Consider the following 27,820-nt stretch of genomic DNA (forward strand, 5'->3'; position numbering starts at 1 on the left):
CCATTTTAGCTTAATTTGCTTTGTGACATGGGGCAATTTCTTTCCCTGTTTGCACTAAGACTTATAGCCAGCCCTGAACGAGAGCCCTTAATAATTCAAATGATGGGAACACTGCATGCCCTAACTACCTTGTGTGTTAATGCCACTCTGGAGGTAACAGGTTCCAGGAAGGAACTGAGATCTCACCCCTTCAGCCCACATATTTGACAGAGACCCAGACAGAAAGTCTAGCAGAACTGAAAAGCAGACCACCTTGGCCATTGAAATGCAGACTTTATCCACGAGGCCCAATTGGCTTGAACAATGCAACATTTATTGTCGCAGCAACACTGATATATATGCCTCATTCCACATTGAGGCTATCCCCACCCAACCCACCCTATGACCTCACCAACTGAAGAATCTTTTGGGGAAGGGGCAGAATCTCTAAACAGAAGTGGAAGGCAAGTGGGACTGGGAGCATTGGAGTCATCAGGGACCAAGGGTTCAACGGGGTCAGGATATCCGACTTTTCCACTCAAACTGGGACTGGGAACACCTGGGTCCTGAAATCAAGATTTGGAAATGCCTTGATCTGGGTTCAAAGCTGGGGTGGGATCTAGAAAAGCCTTGGTCTAGGGTTCAAGATTTGAGAATGCCTTGGTTCCACACCCCAGCATTGGAGCTGAGACCGGTAAGTTCCAGATGGGGGTTGGGGGAGTGTCTCAGTCCAGAGTTTGATGTTGACCTGGGTGATCGATTCTCCAAGTTCGTTTTGTGCTGGATGTGGGTGGATCTGGGTCCTAAGTTCAGGGCTAGGTAAGACCCTAGGTAGTTCCCTAGGTAATGGGGGTGGGTATGAGGGATATCTGTTTTGGATCTGAGGAAAGCATCACAGATGCCTGGCTTTTGAAACTGGGCAAGGGGCTCCTATTTTAAGGGCTGGGAAAGGGTTCTGAATCTTGGGTACTGGCCAGGGTGAGGGTAGCATTCTCCAGGTCTTGGGTACAGATCCCAGGCCCCTAGGATCCAGCTTCCTGCTCTTGTCCCAGAGCCTCCAGTAGCAGCCCCATCGGCGTCCGCTTGAGACCAATGCTCTCAATCTTGTTCTCGATCTTGTTCTTGAGGTTGCGCAGACGCAGCGAGGCATGCACCAGGATCACTATGGTCAATACCAAGAGGAATGGAGTCAGTGAGACAGGACATAAACCTTTAGTCAGTGGGGGCCCACAGAGGGGAACTGGGGCACAAGCAGGTCAATGGAGTGGTCAGTAGCCAGGACACATCTGATCCTGCTAGTGTGACCGAGTAACTTGCTTTGCAATAGGGGCGTGGCCAGGGAGGGTGCACGGTAACGGGAACATAGCCGGCAGAAGACATTTAATACCAAGAATGAAGTCCAGAAAGGAGGTATTAAGGAGGTATTCCCAAAAGACAGAAGCGAACCCAGGAAAGGTGCTTTGTAAAGGGGTGTGGCTATGTCCGCCGGGTCTCCCAGCCCTCTCCAACCCGGAACCAGGGCAGGGCCAGCCTGGCGCCACGCGCATGCGCCAGGCGTGTTTCCGGCTATTATGGTACTGGAGACTCACAAAGCACGGGCCCCAAGATGCTGAGCAGGAAGGTGCAAGCGCCCCCCGTCGCCCAGAGAACCAAGAGACCGACGGCAAGCACTGCGGCCAGACAGGCGGCGGGATGATTGCGGCGGCAGCGACGCACCGCTGCGCGAGTCTCGGCCGCCCATACTAGCACCCCGAGGGCTAGCGCCACTACCAGCGCGCTTAAGAGGGTGTGCAGCGGGCGCACGTACCTGCGGGGACAATAGAACAAAGCTAATCGACCAGTAGGGGGGAGGGTCGCCTGGCCTCCGAGCCTCCCAGACTAACGTGCACCCAATCCCAGGCCCCAAGAGCTTTGTCCCCTTTCTCTGGACCCTCCCGCCCTGGAAAATGTTCCCACCAGCCCTGCCCCCAACAGGTCCACCCTTCAGGGCTTCCAACTTCCAGGAGCCCTGGACTCACCCTGTGGACCCTCATTTCTTTTCAATCCAGTTTCATCTTCCTAAGTAAGCTTCAGACCCTCCAATCCCGCTAGGCTTATTCCCTGTGCTTTCCTTCTGACCTCTACCCCCGCAGGGGCCCCTTTCCAGCACCCCTCCCCATCTTTCCCCCAAAACCACCCTTTGAGCCCAACCCTTGCAGATTCTTTTTCTAGGCCTTTTGTCACCAAATATTTCCCTCTCCCCAGGTCCAGGGTCCTTACAGGACTCCCTTCCAGGCTTCCTCCCCTTCAAAATACCCCCTCCGGGTTTCCATTTCACTATAGATTCCTCCCTCCATCATTGTTAGAACCACTTCCAGGCTTTAGGTCACACTCTTTAACTTCCAACCCCACTCAAGTCCCTCCTCCAGGTTCTCCCTTCCTCTCTAGTCTCAGGCCTTCCATCCCTGAGCTCTCCCTCTTCGCTTAAGTTCCCCCAACAGGTACCTGCTCCTGCTGCGTTCCGATCATAGCCAGGCTCCCCTCCAAGACCAGATCCTCCACAAGTCCACGCTCCAAACTCTTCAAATTGACCACTGGGGCGTACGTCCCTGTCGCTGTCCTAAGGCCTCCAGGGCCGCCTTAATCTGGCTCCATCACTCACATCGCCCCGCTACTCCCAGATACACCCATGTCCCACTTTCAGGCTCCCCTTATCTTCAGGTCCACCTCCCATCTCACACTTTCTCCATCCTCCTCAGGTCTTCCCTCCAGTCCCTCTACCTACCTCGTGCACACCTCAGCCAGACTCTATTCCGCCCCAGGCCCTTCTTATACCTAGGTTCCACTCCCCTCAAGTTCCCCCTCCCATTCTCCCTAAACTTTCCATCTCTATTGAATCCCTCTTCCAGGTCTTGCAGCCCCCTTAAGTTACACATCCCGGTTCTCAGAATCCCGCGGTCCCACCCTCCATGCCCTAAAGGCATCTCAGGCCAACCAACTGCCGCCTCCCTCCCTCCCTCACCCGGCCAGAGCGAGACCGAAGCCGAAGCCGACAAGGTAGTTCGTTTGATAATAGAGGAGGTTGTTGATGACGCGGTGGCACCATCGCTGCGGGTCGCAGGGATCCGGGGCCGCCAGACGTGCCGACCCCAGAATGAAGTCATCCAGGGTGCGTAGCGGTGGCAGCCGCACCTCCGACATCCTGCGAATCGATGCAGCTGGACCAGCCACAAAGAGCAGCTGGACTACAACAACCGTTACACCCCGCGCCACCCGGGCGGACACTAGGAAATGGAACCTGGGCGGGCTGCTGCGCTTCTACCAGTCCAGGTGAACTGCGCAGGCGCAGTAACCCACATGACCGGAAAAGCAAAGCCGCCTTAACTGTAAGGCAGCGGGGGCTGCCGGGAAACCAAGCCACGGCTGCGGGGCGAGACGTTCCCATCCACCCTCCGGGTGGGGGCGCCAAGGAAACTGTTTTGGGTAGCGCTGGCAGTGCAAGCACACAGTAGCCAGACATTCAAACGTGGCAGAGATGAAGGCAGGAACTGTCAGAAGGACCGCTGTAGGATCCCACCTCCTCCAGTCTTGGTCCTAGAGGGTCACAGCTTTCCTGGAAACTGCTGCAGGGCCTTTTCAGCCTCATCTCCAGGCCCCACCCCCAAGGTCCAGCCATAAATATTAATAAGGGCTTTTTATTCATATTCATTACATCAGAGATTGGCTCTTTCTGGGAAGATTTTTTTTTTATCCCAAGTTGGATTAGGGCAGTCCTTCTGGGTCCCTAGTAGTTTTCTCCAGGATGGGAGCCCCAGGGCATCTGTAGCCTCCCTAGTTCCCTGGCCTGGCCCTGTGGACACACAGTCCTCAAAGACAATCAAGAAGTGCTTAGGAGAAGTGCTTGGGGGAAATGAGCTGTTTAGGCATTGCTCTGCGGAAGGAAAGTAGGCGCCAGCCCCATTACTGCTTGCTAGCTGGGGCTTCCAACACTTCCGCCCCCACAAATGCTTTGCACTCTGTCACTGAGGTTCTTTAGCACAACCCACAGGGTCCTTAAAAGTCATCATCATCACAGATGTCAAGATACACATCGAAAGCCTCTCTGTTGCAGTTTCCATCAGGAGTGAAGACATATTTATGGAAGGTCCCATCTACACAGATGGCTGGAGGGGGGAAAGATCAGTAAAAGGTTAGAGGCTGCCAAAGTCGCACACTGCAATCCTCTCAGGTGTCCTATGGTCCCCCTTTCAGGCCTTTGCCCGCATGCCCATACCCCTTACTGACGATGTAGTTGAGCCACCCATTCTAGCTTCCTCAGGTTTCTCATTCCCCAAAATTCTTTCAAGTCCAACTTGCTGGCCTTTGCCCATGCACTACCATCAGTCAAGGGATAGTCTCACTCACCAATGACAGAGTTGACGCTCTTGGAAGTGTTGCGACCGAAGGCGCAGATGCAGGCTGACTCGGCAGGCACGGTAAAGCTTGCCAGGCTCCACTGAGAGTCCACATACTGTCCAATCATAGGCCCCACCTTGCCCACACGAGCCAGCCTGCAAGCAGCACTGGCTAGGCCCAGGTGTGGTACATGGGCAGGGGGATGAGGACATAGCAGGGTGGGGCAGGGGTACTCACGCGGAGCGGCGGTTGAGGCGGGTATCCTTGAGAGCAAAGATATGGACCGTGCCCTTATCACTGGAAGCGCACAGGAAGGAAGAGTCATGGCTGAAGTTGATACTGTAAGACAGACCGGCAGAAGCCCGCGTTATGTGCCGTGGGGTCACCGGCCCACCATGCATACCCTACTCAGTGCTCACCAGTAGAGGGTGGCGGGATCAGTGCCTCGGCGCAGTTCCACCAGTTTCTCTTTGGACTGTGTATCAAAAAGGCGAATAAGGGTGCCCTTCTGGGAGGCCGAGGCCACTACAGTGCCTGGTTGGTTTAGGGACACACAGGCCACGTCGCTCTGATGTGCGTTGATGGTAAACGGAGCAGATGAAGTGCCAGGCTTTGTGCTTGCCAGGTCCTATAGTGGGAAGGAACAGTTTAGGCTTAGGGAAGCATAGAAGGCAGGGTCCCAGAATCCACAGGGAAAGCCAGCCCACTCACCTACCCACCCCTGCCAACTGGACAGCTCACCACAAGTTGCAGACTCCCACACTTGTGTCCAGGGAACACTAGCAGTTGTTTCTCCAGGCTGGGGCAGAGGTCACAGAGCCCTAGGATATGAGGATCGGGGGGTGGGAGGAAGGGTGCTGCTGAAGGAGAAGTAGGAGCCAGGCAGTCTCAGAATGGACAGAGCTGGTTAAGGGCTGGACTTTACCACCATTCCATGGTACTCATTACCTACAGAACCATCAGGGGGCAGCCCACAGCTGTGCTCTCCACCAGCGAGGCAGATCCCCTTCCCTGCCATGCAGCTGTCACAGCCCTTGGAAGCCCAGGGATCTCTGACAAACTGACCTATGTGCTTATTAGATGCTTTTGCTCTGTTTTCTGGGGCACCCAGGGGTGGGGCAGGGCTAAGGGTGGGGAGAGAGAACTGGCTAAGGGATAGAAAGATGGATAGACTGGGAATATGACTGTTTCAGGACATCTGGGTATCTCTGTGCAAAGAACCCCTCCCTGCCCCTTTCCCTGTTTCTCTCTGAGTGCCTCTTCCATTTTCTCATTTCTTCCTCTCTACCTCATCCACTGCCTCCTTCCCTTACACCTGCATATCTGGATCCTCTCACCCTTTGGGTTGTCCCGGGTGTCGAACTCAAACAGCTTTCGGGGATTGTCGGGGAACGAGTACACGTAGATGCGGTTCCTCAGCACAATTACGATTCTGTGGGCGTTACACAACATGGGACGGCCATGAGGGGAGGACAGGATGCTTACGTGGGACTAACCCTCTTGCCTGCTTTTGAAACCTCCTACCTCCCCCACCCACAGTCCTCCTCAGGCTCACTTGTCATGGCGCATGCGCACAGCCAGCACTGGCTTGGTGAAGGTGAACTCCAGCACCAGCTTGTCCTTGGAGTCCTTGCCCTCCCGGGCATCGTCCCAGATCAGCACTGCTGGGCAGGTGGGTTCATTGTCCGGGCCAAGGTTTAGGGTGAGGGGCAGCCCTGGTGACACAAGACCCACCCCTACTCCCCATGGGACCTCAACTCAATTGTCTAACCATTCGCTAATACCCAATGTGAGCCTCACACAGCACGAGCACTTGTGGATGTCATTCCTGAGAGAACAGGTTCTAGAACTGTTATACCCATTTACAGGCGAGAAAACTGAGGCTTGAAGGGATTGAGTATCTGGCCAAGGACCTCGCAGCCCAGCCTATAAAATCTCATTAGTAACTATTTCTGCCTCTGAGGTCTCAGCCCCTACTCCCAGGAGACTTCTGTGAGACATTCTAGGCTCTGTGACTTGCCTAGGATGAGTCTCTTGCTATGTCCTGATGGGATCAGCAAAACCCCTTAAAACAAGATGGCGCTTGAGGCTCAAGGCAAGTGAGCACTGGGAAGACAGCTCTAAGATGTTAAAACCTATTGGATGTGTGACCTTAGATAAGTTATTTAACTTCTCTGGGCCTCAGTTTCTTCATTTGTAAAAATGGGGATAATGATACTTCCCATCACACAGTTACTGTGAGAATTAAATAAATGAATACATATAAAGTGCTAAGAACAGTACCAGGCTCACAGCAAGTACTCTACAGGTTAAGACATGGCATACGGGAGACATTCAATTAATGTTTGTTAAATGAAGACAAAATATTAAGCTTCTCAATCCATTAAGAACCATGATTTCCAAGCCGTAGGCCTCACTGCATGACTCTAAAGTGCTCTGACATCTTCATCTGCCAGTGCCTTCAGGTGCCTGGGGGAGGCCAGGATTCCAGGGAATCTGGGCCAAGGGCAGGATGGGATGAGGGCACTTACCTGAGATCTCTGAGAACTTGGGACTGCTACCACCGCCCACCAGGGCCAGCAGGTTGGAGCGGTGCAGCATTTCCACTAGGCCCATGCTGCCTACCTGCTCATGGTCTGGACAAGGACAGGGTGTCAGTAAGGGGTAGGAGCCAATGTCCAGCCCATCCCTTTGCCCCTCCCCCACTGACAGCTCACCCAGATGCCCTTTCTCCATCAATGGCTCCACGTTGTAGATGCGCACACCTGTTTCCATGGCACAGCAAAAGCAGCCTGAGGGATGGGAGGAATGCAGGCTGCCTCAAAGGATGCCCAGGTGGGAAGCAAGGAATGCCTAACACCCACTTCTGGCCATTCTCTCTCTGCTTCCCTCCCTCTCTCTCACAACAGTATAGGCACAAGTCTTTCTCACTTTGGTCTTGGTTGAAACACAGGCTGGTCACTCCTCGAAGTGGCTGCTGAGTCATGATCCAGGATTGCTTCCCTAGACACAAATGGGCACTGGGTTGGACAGAGTCCTGGGGTCTGCCCTCTGAGTCCTAGAATTCCTGTCCCTAACTGACTTCTTCTTTCTCCTCCCACTCTGCTACCTACTAACCCCAGCAGGACTGCAAAGAAGACAAAAACAGGAAAAGAGTCTTGGTGTCTCCACTCTAAGTTCAAGACCCCAAAGAGCATGGCCAGGAACCTCCCCATATTCTCACATTTGGCTAACGCCAGCTCCAGGCTGGATTCCCGACCTCCTCCTTACTCCTAAGCCATCACTGTTTGTCTGGAAGTAATAAGGTAGGAGGTGCCCTAGTGATATCTCCTCTCCACCCCTAGACAATCTTGGCCCTAATGCCCAACATGGTCTGGAACCACCCCCCACCCACTTCTCATCTTCACACCTGGAGCTAGCTCCCAATTCCATCTGTTAACAAATGGGGAAAGAGGGCTATGACATCCACCTCTTCCTGCACCTCCCTGACCTGGCCCTGACACTGGCTATGGTTGGTCTACTACCCTCAGGAATTCCCCTCCTCATGCCTATTCTATTCCACCACCCCAGAAAGCTCACACCATTCCTCCTCACAGGCTTCCCCAAACCCCTTCAAGGTCCCATACCTACCTCGGGATGATCTCATCTCATGGCATGCTAACTTCTGCCCAATTAGGGCTAGATGTTTCCCAAGATCACCTTATACCCTAAACACCCTCCCTTGGAATTGCCTATCACTCCAAATCCCCCAGCCCTGGGACATCCCCTTTCATGTGCTCTGCTGTGACTGACTCCAACATGCGCTGGCTTGGACCTACCCCCCAGGAATTCTGTCCACCTAAGATTTGTGGATGAAAAAGGGGTTCTACAGAAAGTAACTTCACAGGGTGACCTGTCATAAATTCCTAATTAGGTAGGTCATGGCGGGTAGTCACATCACAGGCATGTAACTTCTTTAGTCAAAAGCTTATCGGTGCCTTAAGCAAGCCCTATCCATTGTTTTTGTGCATCCAGGTTAACATAACTTTGAAATGCCCTCTTTCAGACCCCTCCTTCTAAAGTGTGAGACACATAATCTTAATTATCCTGTAAACCGCTCCCCACCTTGCTTTCTCCCATCTTCATGTAATCTTCCTTACATTCTCCCCTTAAACTCAAATGCATAAAAGAAACTGCAAACTGCTATTTTCCAAAGCATTTGAAATCTTGCTTCCCGGTAACTGTCATGAGTTTGGCCTCAAATAAACTTATAAAAATTCTCAACAGGACGAGACGTTTCTTATGTCGACAAATTCCTCAAGATCCCCTCCCTCAAGAGCTGGCCTCAGGGCACCTCTACCCCCTTAATACCCTTGTCCAGGACACACAACTCCCAAAACTCCTACCTAGGACAACTCGAAACCTTAGACTCTTGCCCCGGACCCCCTTAAGGTTTCTGTCCTAGGGCCCCCATTCTCCCTTCAAACCCCAATCTCTCCAAGACCTTTGCCCAGGCATACCCCTCCCTATCCTCCAAGAGCCCAAATCTCCTATTTTCCCCGCTGTACCACTTACACTGGACCGCATCACTCCTCAAAGATCCATTCTTTAGACAACCCCACCTTCCAAGATCCCTTTTTTTGAGCTGTCATTCCAAAGACCCGTGCCACCCAAGAACCCTGCCCAGGGATGCCTCACACAAAGCACCCCCTCATAGCATTTCTTGTGTCCAAGACAGCACCTTCCAACACCAGCACTCACTCAAGATCCCTGTCCTAGATTCCCCCATCCACCAAGACCCCTGCTCAAAAGGCCCCCCCCAGCCTGTCCCCGAACCCCAACCAATTCTGGGGTCATGCCCCAACTCCCCACCACCAATACTGACCTGACTGCCGCGCCTCCCCGTTCCCAGGCCCAGGTCTCGGTGCCGCCCGCGGCCCGGCTTTCTGACCTCCTGGGCCTTGACACCCGGCTCCGGTGTTTACATCAGGTCTCACTTCCGGGGGAGGAAATTTGTCACCGGAAATGACTCATCCTGGCCAGACGAGGAGGCCACAGCCCTCTTTGTTTAGGTTTTAGGTCTTTGGAGCACGGCGAGTGAAAGCAGCATCCTCTTGGGAGGGTGCGGGGAGCGGAGGAGGCTTCGCAAGTCCATGACTGTCTGAGGGAACCAAGGAGTGAGCGAGGGAACCTTCCCCTCGCCAAGCGGAAAAAGGCCAAGGATTTCTCTTCTCGGTCTTGCTTGGAGAACTAAAGGCGTTAACCTTCTGGGCTAACGAGACTTGGACCTCTGAGGTGGCTAGAGTGGCCGCGCCCTATTAACAATACATAGTCTTCCCAAACTCCTAGAGAGGCGACTACGAACCCTCAAGGAGGGGGCGGACCTAGAAACCTTGAAAGCTGAGAGACTATTCACCCTTGCCCTGGGGAAGCCGGGAATGATATTCTCCCGCCTGGCTCTTCGTTTTATTTACAAAGTGAAGATGGTGTTTTGATTGCTGGAAGTATGTTTACCGTAGGGAAAAAAGAGACCCCAATTACTTACATACTGGAAATAGTTTTTCGACATTTAAGTTTTGAGATAACTGTATTCACATGTAGTTTTGAGAACTAATACAGAGAAATCCCATGTACTTTAACGATTTCCTCCAAAGGTAAGATGTGAAATAGTAAAATATTACATTCAGGATATTGACATTGGTATAATCTATCCATACTTTTCTTTCCAAGTATTGTTTAAAAAATTAATATATAGTGGACATCCGTTAAAATCATCCTTTTTAACTGATTCACAGTATTCAGTGGAATAAATGTAGCATTGTTTAGCTGTTCCCTTACTGATGGCCATCCATCTAGGTTGTTTTGTGTACTGTGTATAAACGTCCACGGTGTGACACCATTGCTATGCTCCTAAGCAAAGCCAATCTTTTGGCTTTCTTCAGGCTCTACTTTCTCATGTACCAGATTATATTTAGCTTAATTCAGTTTGGCTTCTGTCTCTTCCATGTCTCTGAGACTGCTCTTAACCAGCTCACCAATAGTTTGTCAAAGCAGCAGTCACTTCTTTACCTTCTCCTGTGACAGCCCAGCACATCCACAGTTTATTGTTTTCACCCTCTTGGTTTTCTCCTTTATCTCCAGCTAATCCTCCACCTTTATCCAATTTCCAAATATTCGAGTATCCTTGGATATGATTCTGGCCCCCTTACTTTTATAGCCAATATTGTCTCCCTAAGTGACTTCATCTTGTCTCATAGCCTTAAATATTTGGAAGGCTCACTAATTTAGGCGTCTATCCTAGACCTCTTCTGAACACCAGTCTCATATATGCTATGGCCTATTTGACATGTTCATGTGGATGTCTCATAAGGCATCTCAAGCTTAACCCATCCAAACAGATGTCTCAAATTTCCCTGGCTCAAACATCCTCCTGTCTCTCATTTCAACCAATGGCACCACAACAGCCAGTCTGTTACTCAAGTTGAAGAGTAGATATATCATGCTTGATTCTTGTCCATTGTCATTGGCAAATTCTCTTGGTCTCACTGTCAAAAGCTGTCTTAAATACAACCTCTGTTATACACTGTCAATCAAGATGGAATAATGGGGACCAAATTTGCACTCTCACATGAAACAACCCCCCCCCAAAAAAAGAAAACCTATACAAAATACATGTAACAATGGTTTTCAAGACATAGACATCAGTCAATGAAGGACAGTGATCCCTGAGAAATGAAAAAATAAAGATGAGAGCTACAGTTGCCCCAGCATACCTCTTGGAGAGTTTCCAGTGCTATTGCAATGGAATAATTAGCCCTAGACTTAGTACTGCTCCAGACCCACTTAAATCATAAAAGGAAGACATTGAAAGATGAAACTATTTCCAAGTAACTTAACTCTCAGTATAAAGGTCAGGAAGTTTTATAGGAATAATAATAATAATAACAATAACAAGAAGAAGAAGAAGAAGAAGAAGAAGAAGAAGAAGAAGAAGAAGAAGAAGAAGAAGAAAACCCAGCACCTAAAAAGGTAATATTTACAATGTCTGTTATCCAAACGAAGGTGACCAGGCATAACAGGAATTAGGAAGTACATACTACAACATGGAAGAACATTGAAAATAGTACGCTAAGTGCAAGAAGCCAGTCACAAAGGACGACCTGCATATTGTATTATTCCATTTATAAGAGATGTCCAGAGTAGGCAAGTCCATAGAGACAGAAAGTAGATTAGTGTTCGCCTAGTCCCGAGGGGTGGGGTGAGGTGATTGTAGAGAAAAGAGAAGTGACCGATAAGAGGTATGGGTTTTCTTTTTGGGGGTGATGTAAATGTTCTAAAATTGATAGTGGTGATAGTTGCACAACTCTGTAAGCATACTAAAAAATACGATTATGAGCTATGGGATAATTTCAAGTGACCTCATATGCAGGGAAGTATAATCCCCAACATCATATGCAGGGAAGTATAATCCCCAAATGAGAGGAGGGGGACAAAACATATTTGAAGAAATAAAACTTTCTAAAATTAATGAAAAATATAAACCCATAGATCCAAGAAGTTCAATGAACTTCAGTACAGGAAATGTGAAAAATACTACACAAAGGCACATTGTAATAAAATTGCTCCAAACCAATGATACAGATAAGATCTTAAAAGATGCCAGAGAAAAAAGATATTGTTGTGGTTCGCTCAAATCTAAGACCCACGGAGCCAATTGAGATGAATTGTGAGCCTTTATTAGCCAGCTGGCGACTGACTCTCTACCACCCAGGGTTAGAGGAGATCAGTAACGAGCTCCCAAAAGAGGCAGTTTATAAAGCCTAGAACCACACCTTGGTTAACAAGTAAGCAGATTACCACACTCTGGTTAACATCAAAACAAGTAAGCATATGACAGAATCAGAAGTTGGCTGTTAGCATATCTTTGAACAGATTACCACACCCTGATTAACAGAATCAAGAGTAAATCCTTAATGCTGGCTTACTGGAAAATTTTCCACCCTTAACAATATGTTACATAAAGAAGAAAAAGAGAAGAATAACATCAGATTTCTCATCGGAAACAATACAAACAAGAAGATAGTAGGGCAACATCTTTAAAATAGTGAAAGAGGAGAGTACATTTTTTTTGGAGGCTCGACTGGGACATGAATGGAGAGTACTTTCAGAATAGCAGGGTAGGGAACTCCAAAAATCCATTTCTTCATAAAAGCAATGAGAACACGGGCAAAAAAAGGGGTCCAAATCAACGTTTTAGAAACTCTGAAAATTAGTCAACTGCTTGTAATAATCCAAGGGACATTTGTTCAAGAAAAATGACTAAATCTCCATAAAAGCAAGATTTGTGGAAATGTAATGTGCCTTTATCCTATCTCTCTCTCCCAGCTCCATTTACCAGTGAAAAATAGCGGCCTAGCGGGATGGAGAAAAATGGGCTTAGAGCTCCCCCAAAAGCTCCATTCCTAGAGAACTGTCATTTCTGGGGAGAGAAGGTCACATTTAACATAGATAACATTTTTCAGTGGGAAAGAACCATCTTCCAAAACAAAAGTTTAAAAGAGTAGCATTGTTTTTACATTTCTCCAAATCTTTTTACTTTTTGGCTTAATAGAAGACAGCTAGTTTGTCATATCTGCTCCTGCATTCGGTATCTTGTGATATCTTATATCATGTGGCCTCTGGAAACTCTACTATAGACTTGTGAGAACATGAGTGTGAAAAAGGCAAATAATATTTTAGTGTCATGAAAATACTTTTGTCCCCCAGGCCCCTTGAAAGGGTCACAGGGACCCTCAGCGATCTCAGATCTACTCATATCACACCGATAGCTACTAATCAAAGCTGTTAAAGCTTCTGGTTATCAAGGTACTGTCACACCCTCACCTGCAAAGTGATGGTTTACCTCACCTTTTTTTCCTAGGGCAAAAATAGGGCTTAACATCTATTTGAATTAAGATGGGTTGCTAAGTCTTTAAATCCTTTTTAGTTTGCTTTTTAAACCAGTGGTCTGGTTATTTATCTAATGCTGTATATTAACAGGACAGTCACCAGATGAGGAATGATACACATTCCATAACAAAGTTGTTATGAGGAAGGATCAAAAAGAACCAAGTTCTGATGACCGAGTAGCCTGTTGAAGAAACACAAACTTGGATGAATATTTAGGCATTCTAGATTTCTGGGAATAAGTTGTAAGTATCTACATCTCAGTCAAAATCTTTCTCAAAGCATGGATCTTGAAGCTAAACATGACTGCTCAGACCCAGTTGGGCCAACTTTAATATTACAGCCCCTCCTTGGAACATTTCATCTGCTTTTGTAGGTATGACTCACTGAATTAATCCTTCTTTAATGTATCCTGGAAGATGGATTGTTTATGGATTGAGGAATTGTTTAAGTTTTACTCTGATGTTTTGAAAAGTAGGATCCTGATTTCCACGTGCATTCATTTAACAACTAATCATTGGCCATTCATTCATTCACTTATTTGACATTTATTGAGTGTCTACAACACCAGGCACACTGTACTAAGTGTTGGGAATAGAACAGTAAGTTGAACAATATTCACATCCTTCTGAGTTGTTGACATAAGAAATGACAAACCTGTAGAGAGTTTTAGCGAGCTTATTTGAGCTAAACTGACAATTACCAGGAAGCAAAGTCTCAATGGATTAAGAAAATGCTCTGGAGAATGGCAGTTTTACAGCTTATTTTATACAATAGGATCGAAGGCGATGTAAGGAGAGTTACATGAAATCCATTGGCGGTAGATTAAGGGAGTGGGAGAAAGCAAAGCAGGGAAATCTCTGGGATTGGATAAAAAGTAAAACGAAGGGACATATACTTCTTTTACATTGGTAGGCACAGGATAGTTAATAATTAACATTTACAGCACATAGATATGGTGTGCTGGTGACAAGAAAACAATGAGGGTTCTGTGATCTGTGCTCTGGTGCAGCGGGTTGTGCCCTGAGAGTTCTAGAGAAAAGGAATTATTCTGACATTTTAAGGGTATGTTATCTTAGATACACAAAGACAGTAAATAAATAGGCTTACTTTGTGCTGGCTGGAAAATTACTGCTTGGGATAGCCCATGGGAGCAGGGAACATAGGCTATAACCCATGGGAACATAACACTCTAACAATAAGCTTTCTGCTTCTGCACCCTCCACTTGCACAACTGACCTGTGGGTTGACAGTAAAAAGAAGAAAAATAAACTCGTGTGTTCAAACAGGATGAAGAATGGAGTTTAGGGCTTAAAAACCCTGCACCTCCACATTTTGGGGCTGCTTAATTTGGGGTCTGCATACCCCTGGAAGACCCAGCTGGCTGAATAAAGAGTGTGTTTCCTATAACTCACTGATTTCTGGTGGTCCATCTGTCTATCGGGGGCTGGCGGCTACAACTTAAGGTAAACATTGACCTTTGTCAAGAAAGCTACAGGCCCAGGATATAACTACTCACCATGACATTTTAGATAAAAATTTTTATTTTCGCACCATCCTATGTGGTTAATTTTAATCTCTGAGTTTATAGGACCTGACATGCTAGCCTCCCCTGAGATGGCCAGGTTTAATATGTGGGCACTTTTTTGTCCACAGAGTCATTTTTATGACACAGCCATACACACACACACATTATGGAGATAAAATAGATTAAGAGACAGGAAGGGCTAAGTAGGGGCAGGGGTTGCTATTTTATTTGAGGTGGTCAGAGAAGCTTCTGTGATAAGGTGATATTTGAGCAGAGACCTGAAGGAAGTAAAAGAGTGAGCTCTGGAAATCTGGGGGAAGAGCATTATGGGCAGAATGAATAGTAAGCATATCAGTGCAACTTCGGCAGGTGAGATCACAGAGGTATGGGTTGGCGTAAGATCAGGCAGGGCCTTGCAGGCCATTTTAAGGGCTTTGGCTCCTATTCTGAGTGTTACAGGGTGCCATTTGAGGGGTTTGGAGTAGATGAGAGAGGCATGACCAGACTTGCCTTTTCAAAATAGCTCTGGTTGCTATGTGTAAACTCAGAGGGGATCATAGGAAGGGAAAGCAAGGAGGACAGTTAGGAGGCTATTGCAGTAAATAAGGCAATGGTTTTGGTAGCTTATATTTTGAGCATTGGAGTGTCACTATTGTGGTGAGGTGAAATCCGGCACCACCCTAGCAGTATCTGGGAGAAAGAGGTGGAGGACGGTGATGTTAAGTGTTGTCTCTCGGTTCTTCCCCACTGACACAGCAAAGAATTACAGGTCGGCGAGATTTAGAAAAAGTAAGAGTTATTGAAAGTACATTTTAGAAAGAGACTGGTTATGCTAGGGAAGACTGCAGCCTTGTGGAATTTGGGAGGTGAAGCCAGGAGAGCTGTACCTGTGCAGAGATGGAAGGTCTGTTTATATCTGGGCTGTGATGGTAGGTTCTAGATGATCCCTGTGTGAGGTCACCTTGACTGACATTTGGCTGCTATATAACCCTTTGCCTATAGCTGCCTGTGCTTACCCAGAATTCAGTTTGTTATAATTAGATTCATGAACTTCCAGGCATAGTCATAATGTTATAATGATGGTATAATGAGGCTGAAGTTATGGGCAGTATTTTCTGCACATGCATTTATAGCTGGTTTAGCCAGCAGCCTTTATGGCCTTTGTTCTCTAGGATTTGGGGTAATTTATAAGCCTAAGAGGGAGGTGTTTCTGGGAGTTACTTAAGGAAGGTCTTCAAGGGAAGTTTCTATGGTTACAGAGCAGGGCATTTGCTCCTGTCACCCATGCCTGACTAACTACCTAATAGGAAGAGATATGATGTATTCTGGAAATATTTTGAAAGTAGAGCTGAAGGGATATGTTGACAGATTGGATATAGGGTGTGAGAAAGATGGAAGTTAAGAATGACTCAAAAGGTTTTAATTAACCTGGGAGTCAGCTGGAGGGACAGATTTCAGAGGGGAAAGTGGGAGGTGTGTGTGTGTGTGTGTGTGTGTGTGTGTGTGTAGTCTGAAATGCTTATGAAATATCATGTAGAGGTGTTGTATAAGTGATTGGATATGACTGATGATCAGGATAGGTATAGGCTGGAGATTCAATTTTAGGACCCATCAGAATATCAATGTTATTTAAAGCCAGGAGACTGGAGACCACCTAGAAAGTACATGTAGATGACAGGGTCGAGGCCTGAACCCTGGGGCATTCCCAAAGTACAGAGGTCAGGGGAATGAGTAGGAACCTGCAAAAGACCAAGTAGGAGTAGCTAGTGAGGCAGGAGCAGAACCAAGAAAAGATTTCCAGAAGTCAAATGAAAAAGCGTTTTAAGAAGTGAGTCAAATGATGCTGCCCAATGTTGCTGAGAGGAAAAGATGAGGACCACCACTATCTGCAGGCATTGGGTATACAAAGCTGAACCAGAATGCCAGGCATATAGTAGGTGTTAATGTACTTTTAATTATAATAAAATATGTATAACAGAACTTACCATCTTAACTATTTTTAAGTGCATACTTCAGTAGTATTAAGTATATTCACATTGTTGTGAAACAGATCTCCAGAAGTTTTTCATCTTGCAAAAGTGAAACTCTATGCCCATTAAACAACAACTCTCCATCTACCCTGGCAACCACCATTCTACTCTATGACTTTGACTCCTCTAGATACCACATATAAGTGGAATCACACAGTATTTGTCTTTTTGTTACTGGCCTAGTTAACTTAGCATAATATCTTCAAGGTTAATCTGTGTTGCAGCATGTGTTGGAATTAATTCCTTTTAAAGACCAAATAATATTCTTTTGTATGTATATATCACATTTTGCTTATTGATTCATTCATTGAAGCACACTTGGATTGCTTTCACCTTTTGGCTATTGTGATTAATGCTGCTATGAACATGGGTATGGAAAATCTCTTCAACATGACACTTTCATTTTTCTTGATATATATCTCAAAGTAGACTTGTTAGATCATATGATAATTCTGTTTTTAATTTATTGGGGGAAATGTTATACTGTTTTCCATAGCAGCCACACCATTTTATATCCCTACCAATAGCTCACAAGGGTTCCAATTTCTCACATTCTCACCAATATTTGTTATTTTCTTTTTTTAATAGTAGCCATCCTAATGGGTGTGAGGCCAGAGAACTGTCATTCTTGAACTGTACAGCAGTTCCATGGATACTCCCACAAAGGGCTTGTCTTTCTTTGACTGACTCAGAAATCTCTCAGTTTGAATAGGCTCTTCAAAAAACAATTGGTGGCCAAAAAGAATAAACAACAACAAAAAAGACAAAAAAAGTTAGTGGCCACTTTTTAACATCTCAGCTGCCTGAGGTGGTGATAACAGAGCAAATAAGAAGCTGATAAAAATACATGAAAGAAAAACCTGGGGAATGAGATGTCCAGAGAAGCTCCGAAAAGTTCTAACATATTCCTGAGACTCTAGAAGGCCACATGCATGTGTGTATCCAGGGATATAAGTATGCCCAGGAAGGAACTGAGGAGGCCCTAAGCTCTCATCTCTGAATGACTTTGAGGTTCTGTGCAAGCAAGAGTAAAGGCTGAGGCAGAGTGGTAAAGTACCTGTTGGAGAGTTTAAGGCATGCTCCAGCACACACATAGAAACATTAGGCAAAGGCTGAAGACTTATTAGTTCAAGGAATTTAAGGAAATCTCTATCTAACCATTAGCTGACCAACAAGCTAATAAAGCAGAGCCTTTGTTAGACACATGAAACAAAGAATATAGACTTTACAGAATTAGTTCAGAAAAGTCACTAAAGAAACAGCAGCAACTCAAAACAACAAACAGTAACCATAACAAAACCTGAAAAAGAGAGAATTTTAATTCCAGAGCTGCTCCATTATTTAAAATGTCCAGAATTAAAAGTTGCAAAGGAACTAGAAAGCACAGACCATACACAAGAGGAAAAAAAAGCAGTAAATAGAAACTGACCCCAAGGAAGCCCAGACACTGGACATACTATACAATGATTTTAAGTCACTAGTACAAATATACTTAAAAAACTAATGAAAACCATGTCTAAAGAACTAAAGGGAAGATTAATAGCAATGTCTTACCAAATAGAGACTATCAATGGTATAGAAATTTTTAAATTAACCAAAGAGAAATCCAGGAGTTAAAATGATTGAGTATCAAAATAATATATGAAAAAGAAAATAAATATGAAATATTTGAAATAAAATTAGACTAGAGAGGCTCAACAGCAGATTTGGGCTGGCAGAAAAAAAATGTCATTGAACTTTAAGACTAAGACTATCCAATCTGAGGCACAGAAAGAAAAAAGAATGAAGAAAAATGAATACAACATCAGAGACTTGTGGAACATCATCAAATGTACCCATGTATATGTAATGAGAGTCCCAAAAGGAGAGGAGAGAGAAAGGGGTAGAAAAGACACCAGGCCTGATCCTGTTTAGCTTCTGAGATCAGACATCGGGCTTGTTCAGGGTGGCATGGCAGTAGACCATGGACCATGGCTCCACTGGGGCATGAACCCAGGACCTTCTGCATGTAAAGCAGATGTGCAAATCACTACAATATGGAAACACATCCATGAAAAGAATCTTGAAAGCAGCACACACAAGAGATCTTCAATAAAAGTTACTCCATATAAACAAATTAAAAAATAAGAATCATATGATCATAGCAATAGATGCAGAAAAAGCCTTCAAAAAGATACAGCATCCATTTGTGATCAAAACACTTAACAAAATTGGCATAGAAGGAAAGTACTTTAACATAATAAAGGCTATCTATGACAAACCCTCAGCCAACATTATACTTAATGGAGAAAAACTAAAAACCTTCCCTCTAATATCAGGGACAAGGCAAGACTGTCCACTATCACCACTCTTATTCAATGTAGCACTGGAGGTCCTAGAGAGTGCAATCAAACAAGATAAAGATATGAAAGGCATCCAAATAGGAAACAAAGAAGTCAAACTGTCACTATTTGCAGATGACATGATTCTCTACATAGAAAACCCTAAAGACTCCACAAGAACACTACTAGAAACAATAAGCAAATACAGTAAAGTTTCTGGATACGAAATCAACGTTCAAAAATTCATAACAAAGTGTCAGAAAAAGAAGTAGAAAAAAGAATTCCTTTTGCAATTACAACAAAAAGAATAAAATACCTAGGAATAAATTTAATGAAACATGTGAAGGACCTATATAATAAAAATACAAGACCCTGTTAAAAGAAATTGAAGAAGATACAAAGAAATGGAAAGATATTCCATGTTCTTGAATTGAAAGAATCAACATAGTTAAAATGACCTTATTACCTAAAGCATTATATAGATTTAATGCAATCCCCATCAAAATCCCATTGGCATTTTTTAAAGAAATAGAACAAAAAAATCATCAGATTTTATGGAAGCACAAAAGACCCTGAATTGCCAAAGCCATCCTGAGAAAAAAGAATAAGGCTGGAGGCAATACTCTGCCCAACTTCAAATTATACTACAAAGTGAAAGGAATCAAAATGGCATGGTATTGGCAGAAAAACAGACACATGGACCAGTGAAACAGTCGAAAGTGCAGAAATAAATCCATGTTTATATGGGCAAATAATTTTCGACAGAAGAGCCAAATAGTGCAGTGGAGAAAAGGAAGCCTCTTCAATAAATGGTGTTGGGAAAAACTGGAAGGGCACTTGCAAAAGAATGAAACTAGACTGTTGTCTATCACCACACACCAAAATTAACTCAAAATGGATTAAGGACCTAAATGTAAGACCTGAAACAATAAAATGCATAAAAGAAAACATAGGAACTAAATTCAAGGACCTTGGACGTAAAGAGGATTTTATGAATTTGACCTCAAAGGCAAGGGAAGTAAAAGCAAAAATAAATCAATGGGACTACATCAAACTAAAAAGCTTCTGTTCAGCAAGATAAATCATCAACAAGGTAAAGAGATAACTATCTGAATGGGAAGATATATTTGCAAGTAACGCCTCTGATACGGGCCTAATATCTAAAATATACAAAGAATTCATACAACTCAATGACAACAACAAAAAACAAACAATCCAATCAAAAAATGGGCAGAGGACCTGAACACACACTTCTCCTTGGAGTACATACAAATGGCCAACAAATATATGAAAAGATGTTCAACATCACTAGCTATTAGGGAAATGCAAATCAAAACCACAGTGAGATACAATCTCACACCTGTTAGAATGGCTATAATCAACAGGACAAGTAATAACAAATGTTGGAGACAATGCAGAGAAAATGGAACCCTCATACACTGCTTGTGGGACTGTGAATTGGTACAGCCGCTATGGAAAACAGTATGGAGGTTCTTCAAAAAAACTAAGAATCGATCTATCATATGATCCTGCAATCCCTCTACTGGGTATTTACCCCAAAGACTTGAAAACTAATATCTATAAAGATATTTGCACACCGATGTTCATAGCAGCATTATTCACAGTGGCCAAGACATGGAAGCAACTGAAGTGTCCTATGATAGATTATTGGCTAAAGAAGCTGTGGTACATATATACAATGGAATATTATTTCTCAGCCATAAGAAGAGATGAAATACTGCCATTTTTTTGACAACATGGATGTACCTCGAGATAATCACGCTAAGCAAAATAAGCCAGACAGAAAAAGCTGAAAATCAGATATCACTTATATGTAGGACATAAACCTAAAAGCAACAAATGAACAGAACAAACAGAGACTCATGGACATGGACAATGGACTAGTGGTTACCAGAGGTCTATAGACTAGTGGTTACTAGTGGGGTCAGGGAGGAAGGAGGAGGTAGAAAGGCTAGAGGGGGTCAAATACAGGGTTTAGGAAGAGGGTGAAGAGGGTAAAAATGATCAAATATATGGTAGCTGAAGGACACTGGACTTTGGGTGGTAAACACACAATAGAATATACAGATGTGAAATTATAATGTACACCTCAAAATTATGTAATTGTATTAACCAATGTTACTCCAATAAACTTAATTAAAAAAAAGATTTACTGTTGGTTTCTCACCAGAAACCAAGAATGGGATCACATATTCAAAGTACTGAAAAAGAAACTGGTAACCTAGAATTATAAACCTGGCAAAAATGTCTTGCAAAAACAAAGGCAAAATAAAGATAGATTCGGTTATGAAAAAGCTGAAAGAATTCAATACCATTAGACCTGCACTACAAGAAACATTAAAGGACATTCTTCAGGCAGAAGAAAAATGGTACCTGATAGAAATCTGGATCTATAGAACAGAATGAAGAGCACTGGAATGGTAACTACATAGATAAACATATGAGATATTTTTCATATTATTTATATCTCTTTAAAAGATAACTGACCATTTAATAAAAAATAAGATTTTGTGGTATTTATAACATACGTAAAAGTAAAATTCATGAAAACAATAGCAACAGGTCAGGAAGAAACAAATGGAAATTTATTACTGTAAGGTCCTTATATAATATACAAAGGGGTATAGTATCAGTTAACGAAGAATACTATAAGTTAAGGTGTATACTTTTTTTTCAATTTTAAAAAGCTATTTAACAAAAGACCAGTTTATACAGTCCTTTGAATTATACCATAAAAAAATTAAATATACAAATTATATTCCAAAACCCAAAAGAATCTTTCAAACAAAGAAAATACAGACATATAGACAACTTCAGAATCCAAATCGTTAAAAAAATTTTGAATCACAATAAATTATATCTTGTAATAAGAAATAAAACTAAAAAATGACAGTTATATACAATTGTTAAAGTTTCAAAAGCTTAATGATGGAGCAACGATGCCATAATTTATTTAAATAAGCACTATTTACTAATGCTTATATACCTATTTTAATATTCTGTTAGATAATAAATGTAAAGAGCAAATGTTGAAAAAGCAAAAAATGAATTATAGTTATTCTTAAAACATCCTAATTTTACCCATGTCCGAAGTTGTGAATTACAGTAATCTCTTCTAGAAAAGTCAGATATTTTGGTAAAGCAAGGCACACAGGACCAACGTATGATAACAGTTGTTTTTTCTTTGGTTCTATAATTTAAATATTCTACATATCCTAGAGAGCAAACAATAAAATAATAAAACTAAGAGTTATAGATAAAATAATCAGCACAGGAGATAAAAAGGAATCATAAAAAAATGATTAATCCAAAAGATGTCAGAAAATGTGGGACAAAGGATCAAAAAAGAGATGGAACAAATAGAAAATAAATAGCGACATGATATGATCATACTTTGTCATATCGTATCATATTACCACATTAATTACATTAAAGATAAATGACCTTAATACCACAGTTAAAAGACAAAGATTGTCAGATTGAATAAAGAGCATGACCCAATTATATGCTGCCTATAAGGAATGCACTTTAAATATAAAGGCACAGTCTACGGCCATGCCATCCTGAACGTGCCCCATCTCGGCTGATCTCGGAAGCTACAGGGTCAGACCTGGTGAGTACTTGGATGGGAGACCATCTAGGAAGACCAGGTGCTGTAGGTAATTTTAAAAAGTACAATAAATATTTGATTATTAAAAAAAATACATATATATATATGCACACATAGGTTAAAAATAAAAAGATGGAAAAAGATATGCCATACTAACAGTAGGTAAAAGAAAGGTGTAATTGCTATATTGATATCAGAAAAAAATAGGTTTCAGAGCAAAGGATATTACTAGGGATAAAGAAAGCTAGTTCATAATGACAAAGGGATCAATTTATCAAGAGGAAATTATAATCTTAAACATTTATGTACCTAATAACAGAGCTTCAAAATATATGAAGCAAAAAATTGATAGAATTGTAAAGAGAAATGGACAAATCAACAACTACAGTTGAAGATTTCCTTATTCTTATCTACATGATTCATAGAAAAGGTAGGCAGGAAATCAGCAGGAATATAGTAAAGAAGTTATGGTTCATATATACAATGGAATATTACTGAGTCATTAAAAAAATGAAATCCTGCCATTCACAATGACATGGATGGACCTAGAGGTTATTATGCTGAGTGAAATAAGTCAGACAGAAAGATAAATACCATATGATTTCACTCATCTGCAGAATCTAAGGAACGAAAAGAACAAATTAATCAAAAACAAACTCATAAATATAGAGGACAATCTGAGGATGGCCAGAGGGGAGGGGAGTTGGGGGGCTAGGGGAATGGGGTGAAGGATTAAAGAAGTACAAATTAGTAGTCGATAGATGGTTACAGGGGATGGGGAGAATGGGATAGGGCTTGGAGCTAGCATTAATGTAATGGTTAGGTGGAGAGCCAGAGGAGAGAAAGAACAATTAGGGGGATCATTTTATAAATTATACAAATGTCTAACCAATGTACTGTATACTTGAAACTAATAATAAAGTAAAATTAAAAATTAAAAATAAGAGCAAAGTAAACCTAAGGTAAACAGAAGAAAGGAAGTAATAAAGATGAAAGTGGAAATTGATGGAAATAGAAAATGGAAAACAATGGAGAAAATTAACTCAACCAAAAGTTGACTAATTGAGATTCATATAATTGATAAACATGACGACCTATTTAAAAAAGAGAGAAGATACAGATTACCAATATCAGGAATGAGAGAAGTGACATCACTATAGATTCTTCAGATACTGTAAAGGATAAAGGGATATTGTGAACAACTGTATGATAATAAATTCCATAAGTTAGTTGAAATGTACAAATTTCTCAAAGACTAATGACTACTACTCACTCAAGAACAAATAGATAGTTGCCAGGGGCTGGAGAGAGGAAAAAATGAGTAAGGAATTTCAATTTTGCAAGATGAAAAGAGTTCTGCAGATGGATGGTAATGATGGTTCCACAACGATGCAAATGTACTCAATGCCACTGAACTGCACACTTAAAAATAGTTAAGATAGTAAACTTTGTTGTGCATTTTACTACATTTTTTTAAAAAATAGAAAACCTGAATATCCCTATATCTATTAAAGAAATTGACTTTATAGTTAAAACCCGTCCTAGAAAGAAAATTCCTGGCCTATCTGGTGTCGCTAGTGAATTCTAACAAGCATTTGAGGAAGAAATAATATTAACTCTACACAAACTCTTCCAAAAATTTGAATACTTCCCAGCTATTCAATGGGCCCAGTATTACTCTGATACCAAAACCAGATAAAGACATTACAGAAAAAATTTTTAAAAAGACCAACATCCCTTATGAACACAGATGCAAAAATTCTAAACATAATTTTAGCAAATCAATTCCAAAAATATATTAAAAAGATAATACATCACAACCGAGTAGTTTATCCCAGTAATGCAGGGTTGCTTTAACATTAAAAAAAATCAATCAATGTAACTTCCCATACTGACAAACAAAAGAAAAAAAATATGATCATCTCAGTAGATGCAGAAAAAGAAGTTGATAAAATTAAACATCATTTCCTGATAAAACTCTCAGGAAAGCAAGAACAGGAAATAACTTCCTCAATCTGATGAAGAGTATCTGTGCAACAGGTATATGAAAAATGTTCATAGCCATTAATCATTAGGGAAATGCAAATAAAAACCATAATGAAATATTAACTCTCACTTGTCAGAATAGATATCATCAATAAAACAAAAGACAAGTGCTGGTGAGGATGTGAAGAAATTGGAACCTTTGCACACTGTTGGTGAGAATGCAAAATGGTGCAGCCACAGTGGCAAATAGTATGCGGGTTCCTCAAAAATTTAAAAATAGAACTACCATATGATCCAGTAATCCTACTTTGGGATATTTATTCAAAGGAATTGAAATCAGAATCTCAAAGAGATATTAGTGCTCTCATGTTTATTGCAGCATTATTCACAATAGCTAAGATGTGGACATAGCCTAAATGTCCGTCGACAGATGAATGGATAAAGAAAATATGGTGTATACATATAATACTTTTTAGCCTCAAAAAAAGAAATACTATAATATGTGACAACTTGGATGGATGTTAAAGACATTTTGCTAAGTGAAGTATGCCAGACACAGAAAGATGCATGATTCCACTTATACGAGGTATCCATAATAGTCAAATTCATAGAATCAAACACTGGAATGGTGATTGCTAGGGGCAGGGGAAGATGGAAATGGGGCGTTACTAATCAGCAGGCATAAAGTTTCAGTTAAGTAAGATGAATAAACTGTAGAGATCTGCTGTACACTATTTAACCTATAGTCATTAATGCCTCATATACTTAAAATTAATTTAAGAGAGTAGATTTCATGTTGTGTTCTTGCCATAACTAAATTTGTAAAAATTACAAAAGCTCCTTGAAAGAAAAAGATGCAGATTGCCTATTTTCAAAGTCCTCTACATTTTGTATTAACAAACCTGAGAGTCTAGTTTGTGACTGTGGCCTTTGTTCTTAGAGGTGTTGCCCAAAGCTTGACCCTGAAACAGACCTACCTCTGCCATTGTTTTTGGAAGGGCAGCTCTTAACTGGAGCTCACATCATAAGGCCCTAGAGGGTTTGTTATAATAGAGGGTTGGTTCCCAACCCCAGAAGATCAAATTCATCAGGTCTGTGAGGGGAATGAGAACTACATTTCTACTCTGTTTCCAGGTGATGCTGATGTGGCTGGTCTGGGGTTTATATTTTGTGAACCACTGGTTGCCCGGTACTACAAAATAACAGAACTCTGCCCCTAGAGTACTGTCTCATTCACCATAGGGGAACTCTTGATTCAAGGTATGACCAGAGTCCCTAGAAGGACAGGAAGTTGGGACTTTAATGAGTTTACAAATAGGTTCATGATTAGAATGTATTGAGCTTGCTTGGTAATAAATGTTTGTTTAATAACTGACAGGTATGTTGGAGAGAAAAAAACCCTACAATTAACATTATACTTGATGGACAAAGACTGAATGCTTTTCCCCTAAAACCTGGAACAAGATAGATATTTATTCTCACCACTGTTATTTTACATTGTACTGAAGATTCTAGACAGTGCATCAAAGCAAGAAAAAGAAATAAAAGATACCCAGATTGGAAAGGAAGAAGTAAAACTCTCTTTATTCATAGACAACATGGTTATCTAGTAGAAAACCTAACAGAATCTATAAAAAAGCTAATAAAATGAATAAGTTTAGCAAGGTTGTAGGATATATGATCAATGTATAAAAATCAACTATATTTCCATACACTAGCAATGAATAATTGGGAATTGAAATTTAAAAATAACTTGTACAATAATATGAAGAAACAAGAAATACTTAGGGATAAATCTGACAAAAGATGTGCAAGACCTATACACCAAAGATTACAAAAATTGCTGAGAGAAATTAAAGGAGGCATATAAAAATGGACCTTGTTCATGAGCCATGAGGCCAAATGTTATTAACATGTCAAAGCTTCCAAAATTGATCTGTATATTTGAATCAATCTCAGTAGGCTCTTTTATTGTAGAAAATGACAAACATTCTAAAATTCATATGGAAATGTAAGGCCAAGAATAGCCAACACTACTCTGCGAAAGACTAACAAAGTTGCAGTGCTAACTCTACCTGATTTTAAAAATCGTTATAAAGCTACAGTAACCAAAGCATAATATTGGCATACAGATAGACAAATACATCAATAGAACAGAATAGAGTCCAGAAATAAATCCTTACATATATAGACAACTGATTTTTTTTTCACCGTGGTAAATAACTGAGTTTTGACAAAGGCACAAATCAATGCAGTGGAGGAAGGATATAGTCTTTTCAACAAATGATGCTGGAATAGTTGGACATCCATAAGCAAAAGAATGAGCCTGGATCCATACCTCCCACCATGCACAAAAATTAATCCAAAATAGATCAAAGACCTAAATTTATAATCTAAAACTACAAGAGTTTTAGAAACTCTTTATGACCTTGGATTAGGCAAAGATTTCTTAGATATGACTTCAAAAGGACGATCCAAAAACAGCAAATTGATAAATTTGACTTCATCAAAATTGAACGTTTTTCTTTTTTTCTTTTTAGGTAAAGTAACCCTTGGTTGACCTCACAGACTACAAGGACCTTGTTAGCTTACGATCCGTTATTTTTAATTTTTTACGTCTACAGTACATGGTCTTCCTAAGTGGTCTCCCATACAAGTACTAACCAGGCCTGACCCTATTTAGCTTCTGAGATCAGATGGGATCAGGCTTGTTCAGGGTGGCATGGCCATAGATGAACATTTCTGTTCTTCAAAAGACACTGTTAAGAAAATAAAAACACAAGCCACAGATGGGAGAAAATACTTGCAAAGCATTTATCTGATAAAGTATCTGTATCTAAAATATATAAAGAACTCTCAAAACTCAACGAGAATCTAACCACTATGCTGTACAACTGAAACTAATATAAAATATTAAATGTCAACTCTAATTAAAATATAAAAATTAAAAATAAAATAACTTAAAAAATTCAATGAGAAAACAAATAGCCCATTTAAAAAAATAGGCAAAGAATTTTAACAGACTCTTCACAAAAGATACACAGGT

At 42.1% G+C, this 27,820-nt stretch overlaps 2 protein-coding genes and 1 pseudogene across 7 annotated transcripts; all 3 read right to left on the reverse strand.

The window, feature by feature from the left end:
• Positions 1 to 635: 635 nt before the first annotated feature.
• On the reverse strand, positions 636 to 3,536 carry PRAF2 (PRA1 domain family member 2). Its single transcript, XM_016153314.2, has 3 exons — positions 2,981 to 3,536; positions 1,569 to 1,786; positions 636 to 1,141 (listed from the first exon to the last, which is right to left on the reverse strand). Exons 1-3 carry the CDS (start codon positions 3,157 to 3,159, stop codon positions 1,002 to 1,004), a joined length of 537 nt encoding a protein of 178 aa, XP_016008800.2. The 5' UTR covers positions 3,160 to 3,536; the 3' UTR covers positions 636 to 1,001.
• Positions 3,537 to 3,637: 101 nt separating this feature from the next.
• WDR45 (WD repeat domain 45) lies at positions 3,638 to 9,578 on the reverse strand. Of its 6 annotated transcripts, none has more exons than XM_016153310.2 (11): positions 9,218 to 9,578; positions 7,285 to 7,356; positions 7,071 to 7,145; positions 6,885 to 6,989; positions 5,909 to 6,089; positions 5,691 to 5,785; positions 5,095 to 5,174; positions 4,773 to 4,981; positions 4,591 to 4,650; positions 4,363 to 4,508; positions 3,638 to 4,121 (listed from the first exon to the last, which is right to left on the reverse strand). In XM_016153310.2, exons 2-11 carry the CDS (start codon positions 7,337 to 7,339, stop codon positions 4,012 to 4,014), a joined length of 1,116 nt encoding a protein of 371 aa, XP_016008796.1. In that variant the 5' UTR covers positions 7,340 to 7,356; positions 9,218 to 9,578; the 3' UTR covers positions 3,638 to 4,011. The 6 variants fall into 6 exon arrangements, with proteins under 6 accessions (XP_016008796.1, XP_016008795.1, XP_016008794.1 ...); XM_016153309.2 differs by having other exon boundaries at positions 4,591 to 4,692; positions 5,909 to 6,068; positions 9,218 to 9,576; XM_016153308.2 differs by having other exon boundaries at positions 4,591 to 4,692; positions 9,218 to 9,576.
• Positions 9,579 to 27,389: 17,811 nt separating this feature from the next.
• LOC118608420 lies at positions 27,390 to 27,508 on the reverse strand (annotated as a pseudogene).
• Positions 27,509 to 27,820: the final 312 nt, after the last annotated feature.

The sequence above is a fragment of the Rousettus aegyptiacus genome, unplaced genomic scaffold (genome assembly GCF_014176215.1).
Source record: "Rousettus aegyptiacus isolate mRouAeg1 unplaced genomic scaffold, mRouAeg1.p scaffold_m13_p_9, whole genome shotgun sequence".
NCBI lineage: Eukaryota > Metazoa > Chordata > Mammalia > Chiroptera > Pteropodidae > Rousettus > Rousettus aegyptiacus.

Coding starts and splice junctions, on each gene's coding strand:
- PRAF2 (XM_016153314.2), bottom strand. CDS start 3,159: ATGTCGGAGGTGCGGCTGCCACCGCTACGCACCCTGGATGACTTCATT. Junction 1,787..2,980: donor TTCGGTCTCGCTCTGGCCGG/GTGAGGGAGGGA, acceptor TTGTCCCCGCAG/GTACGTGCGCCCGCTGCACA. Junction 1,142..1,568: donor CATCTTGGGGCCCGTGCTTT/GTGAGTCTCCAG, acceptor TATTGACCATAG/TGATCCTGGTGCATGCCTCG.
- WDR45 (XM_016153308.2), bottom strand. CDS start 7,339: ATGACTCAGCAGCCACTTCGAGGAGTGACCAGCCTGTGTTTCAACCAA. Junction 7,146..7,284: donor GTGTTTCAACCAAGACCAAA/GTGAGAAAGACT, acceptor CCCATCCCTCAG/GCTGCTTTTGCTGTGCCATG. Junction 5,786..5,908: donor GTGCGCATGCGCCATGACAA/GTGAGCCTGAGG, acceptor TAACGCCCACAG/AATCGTAATTGTGCTGAGGA.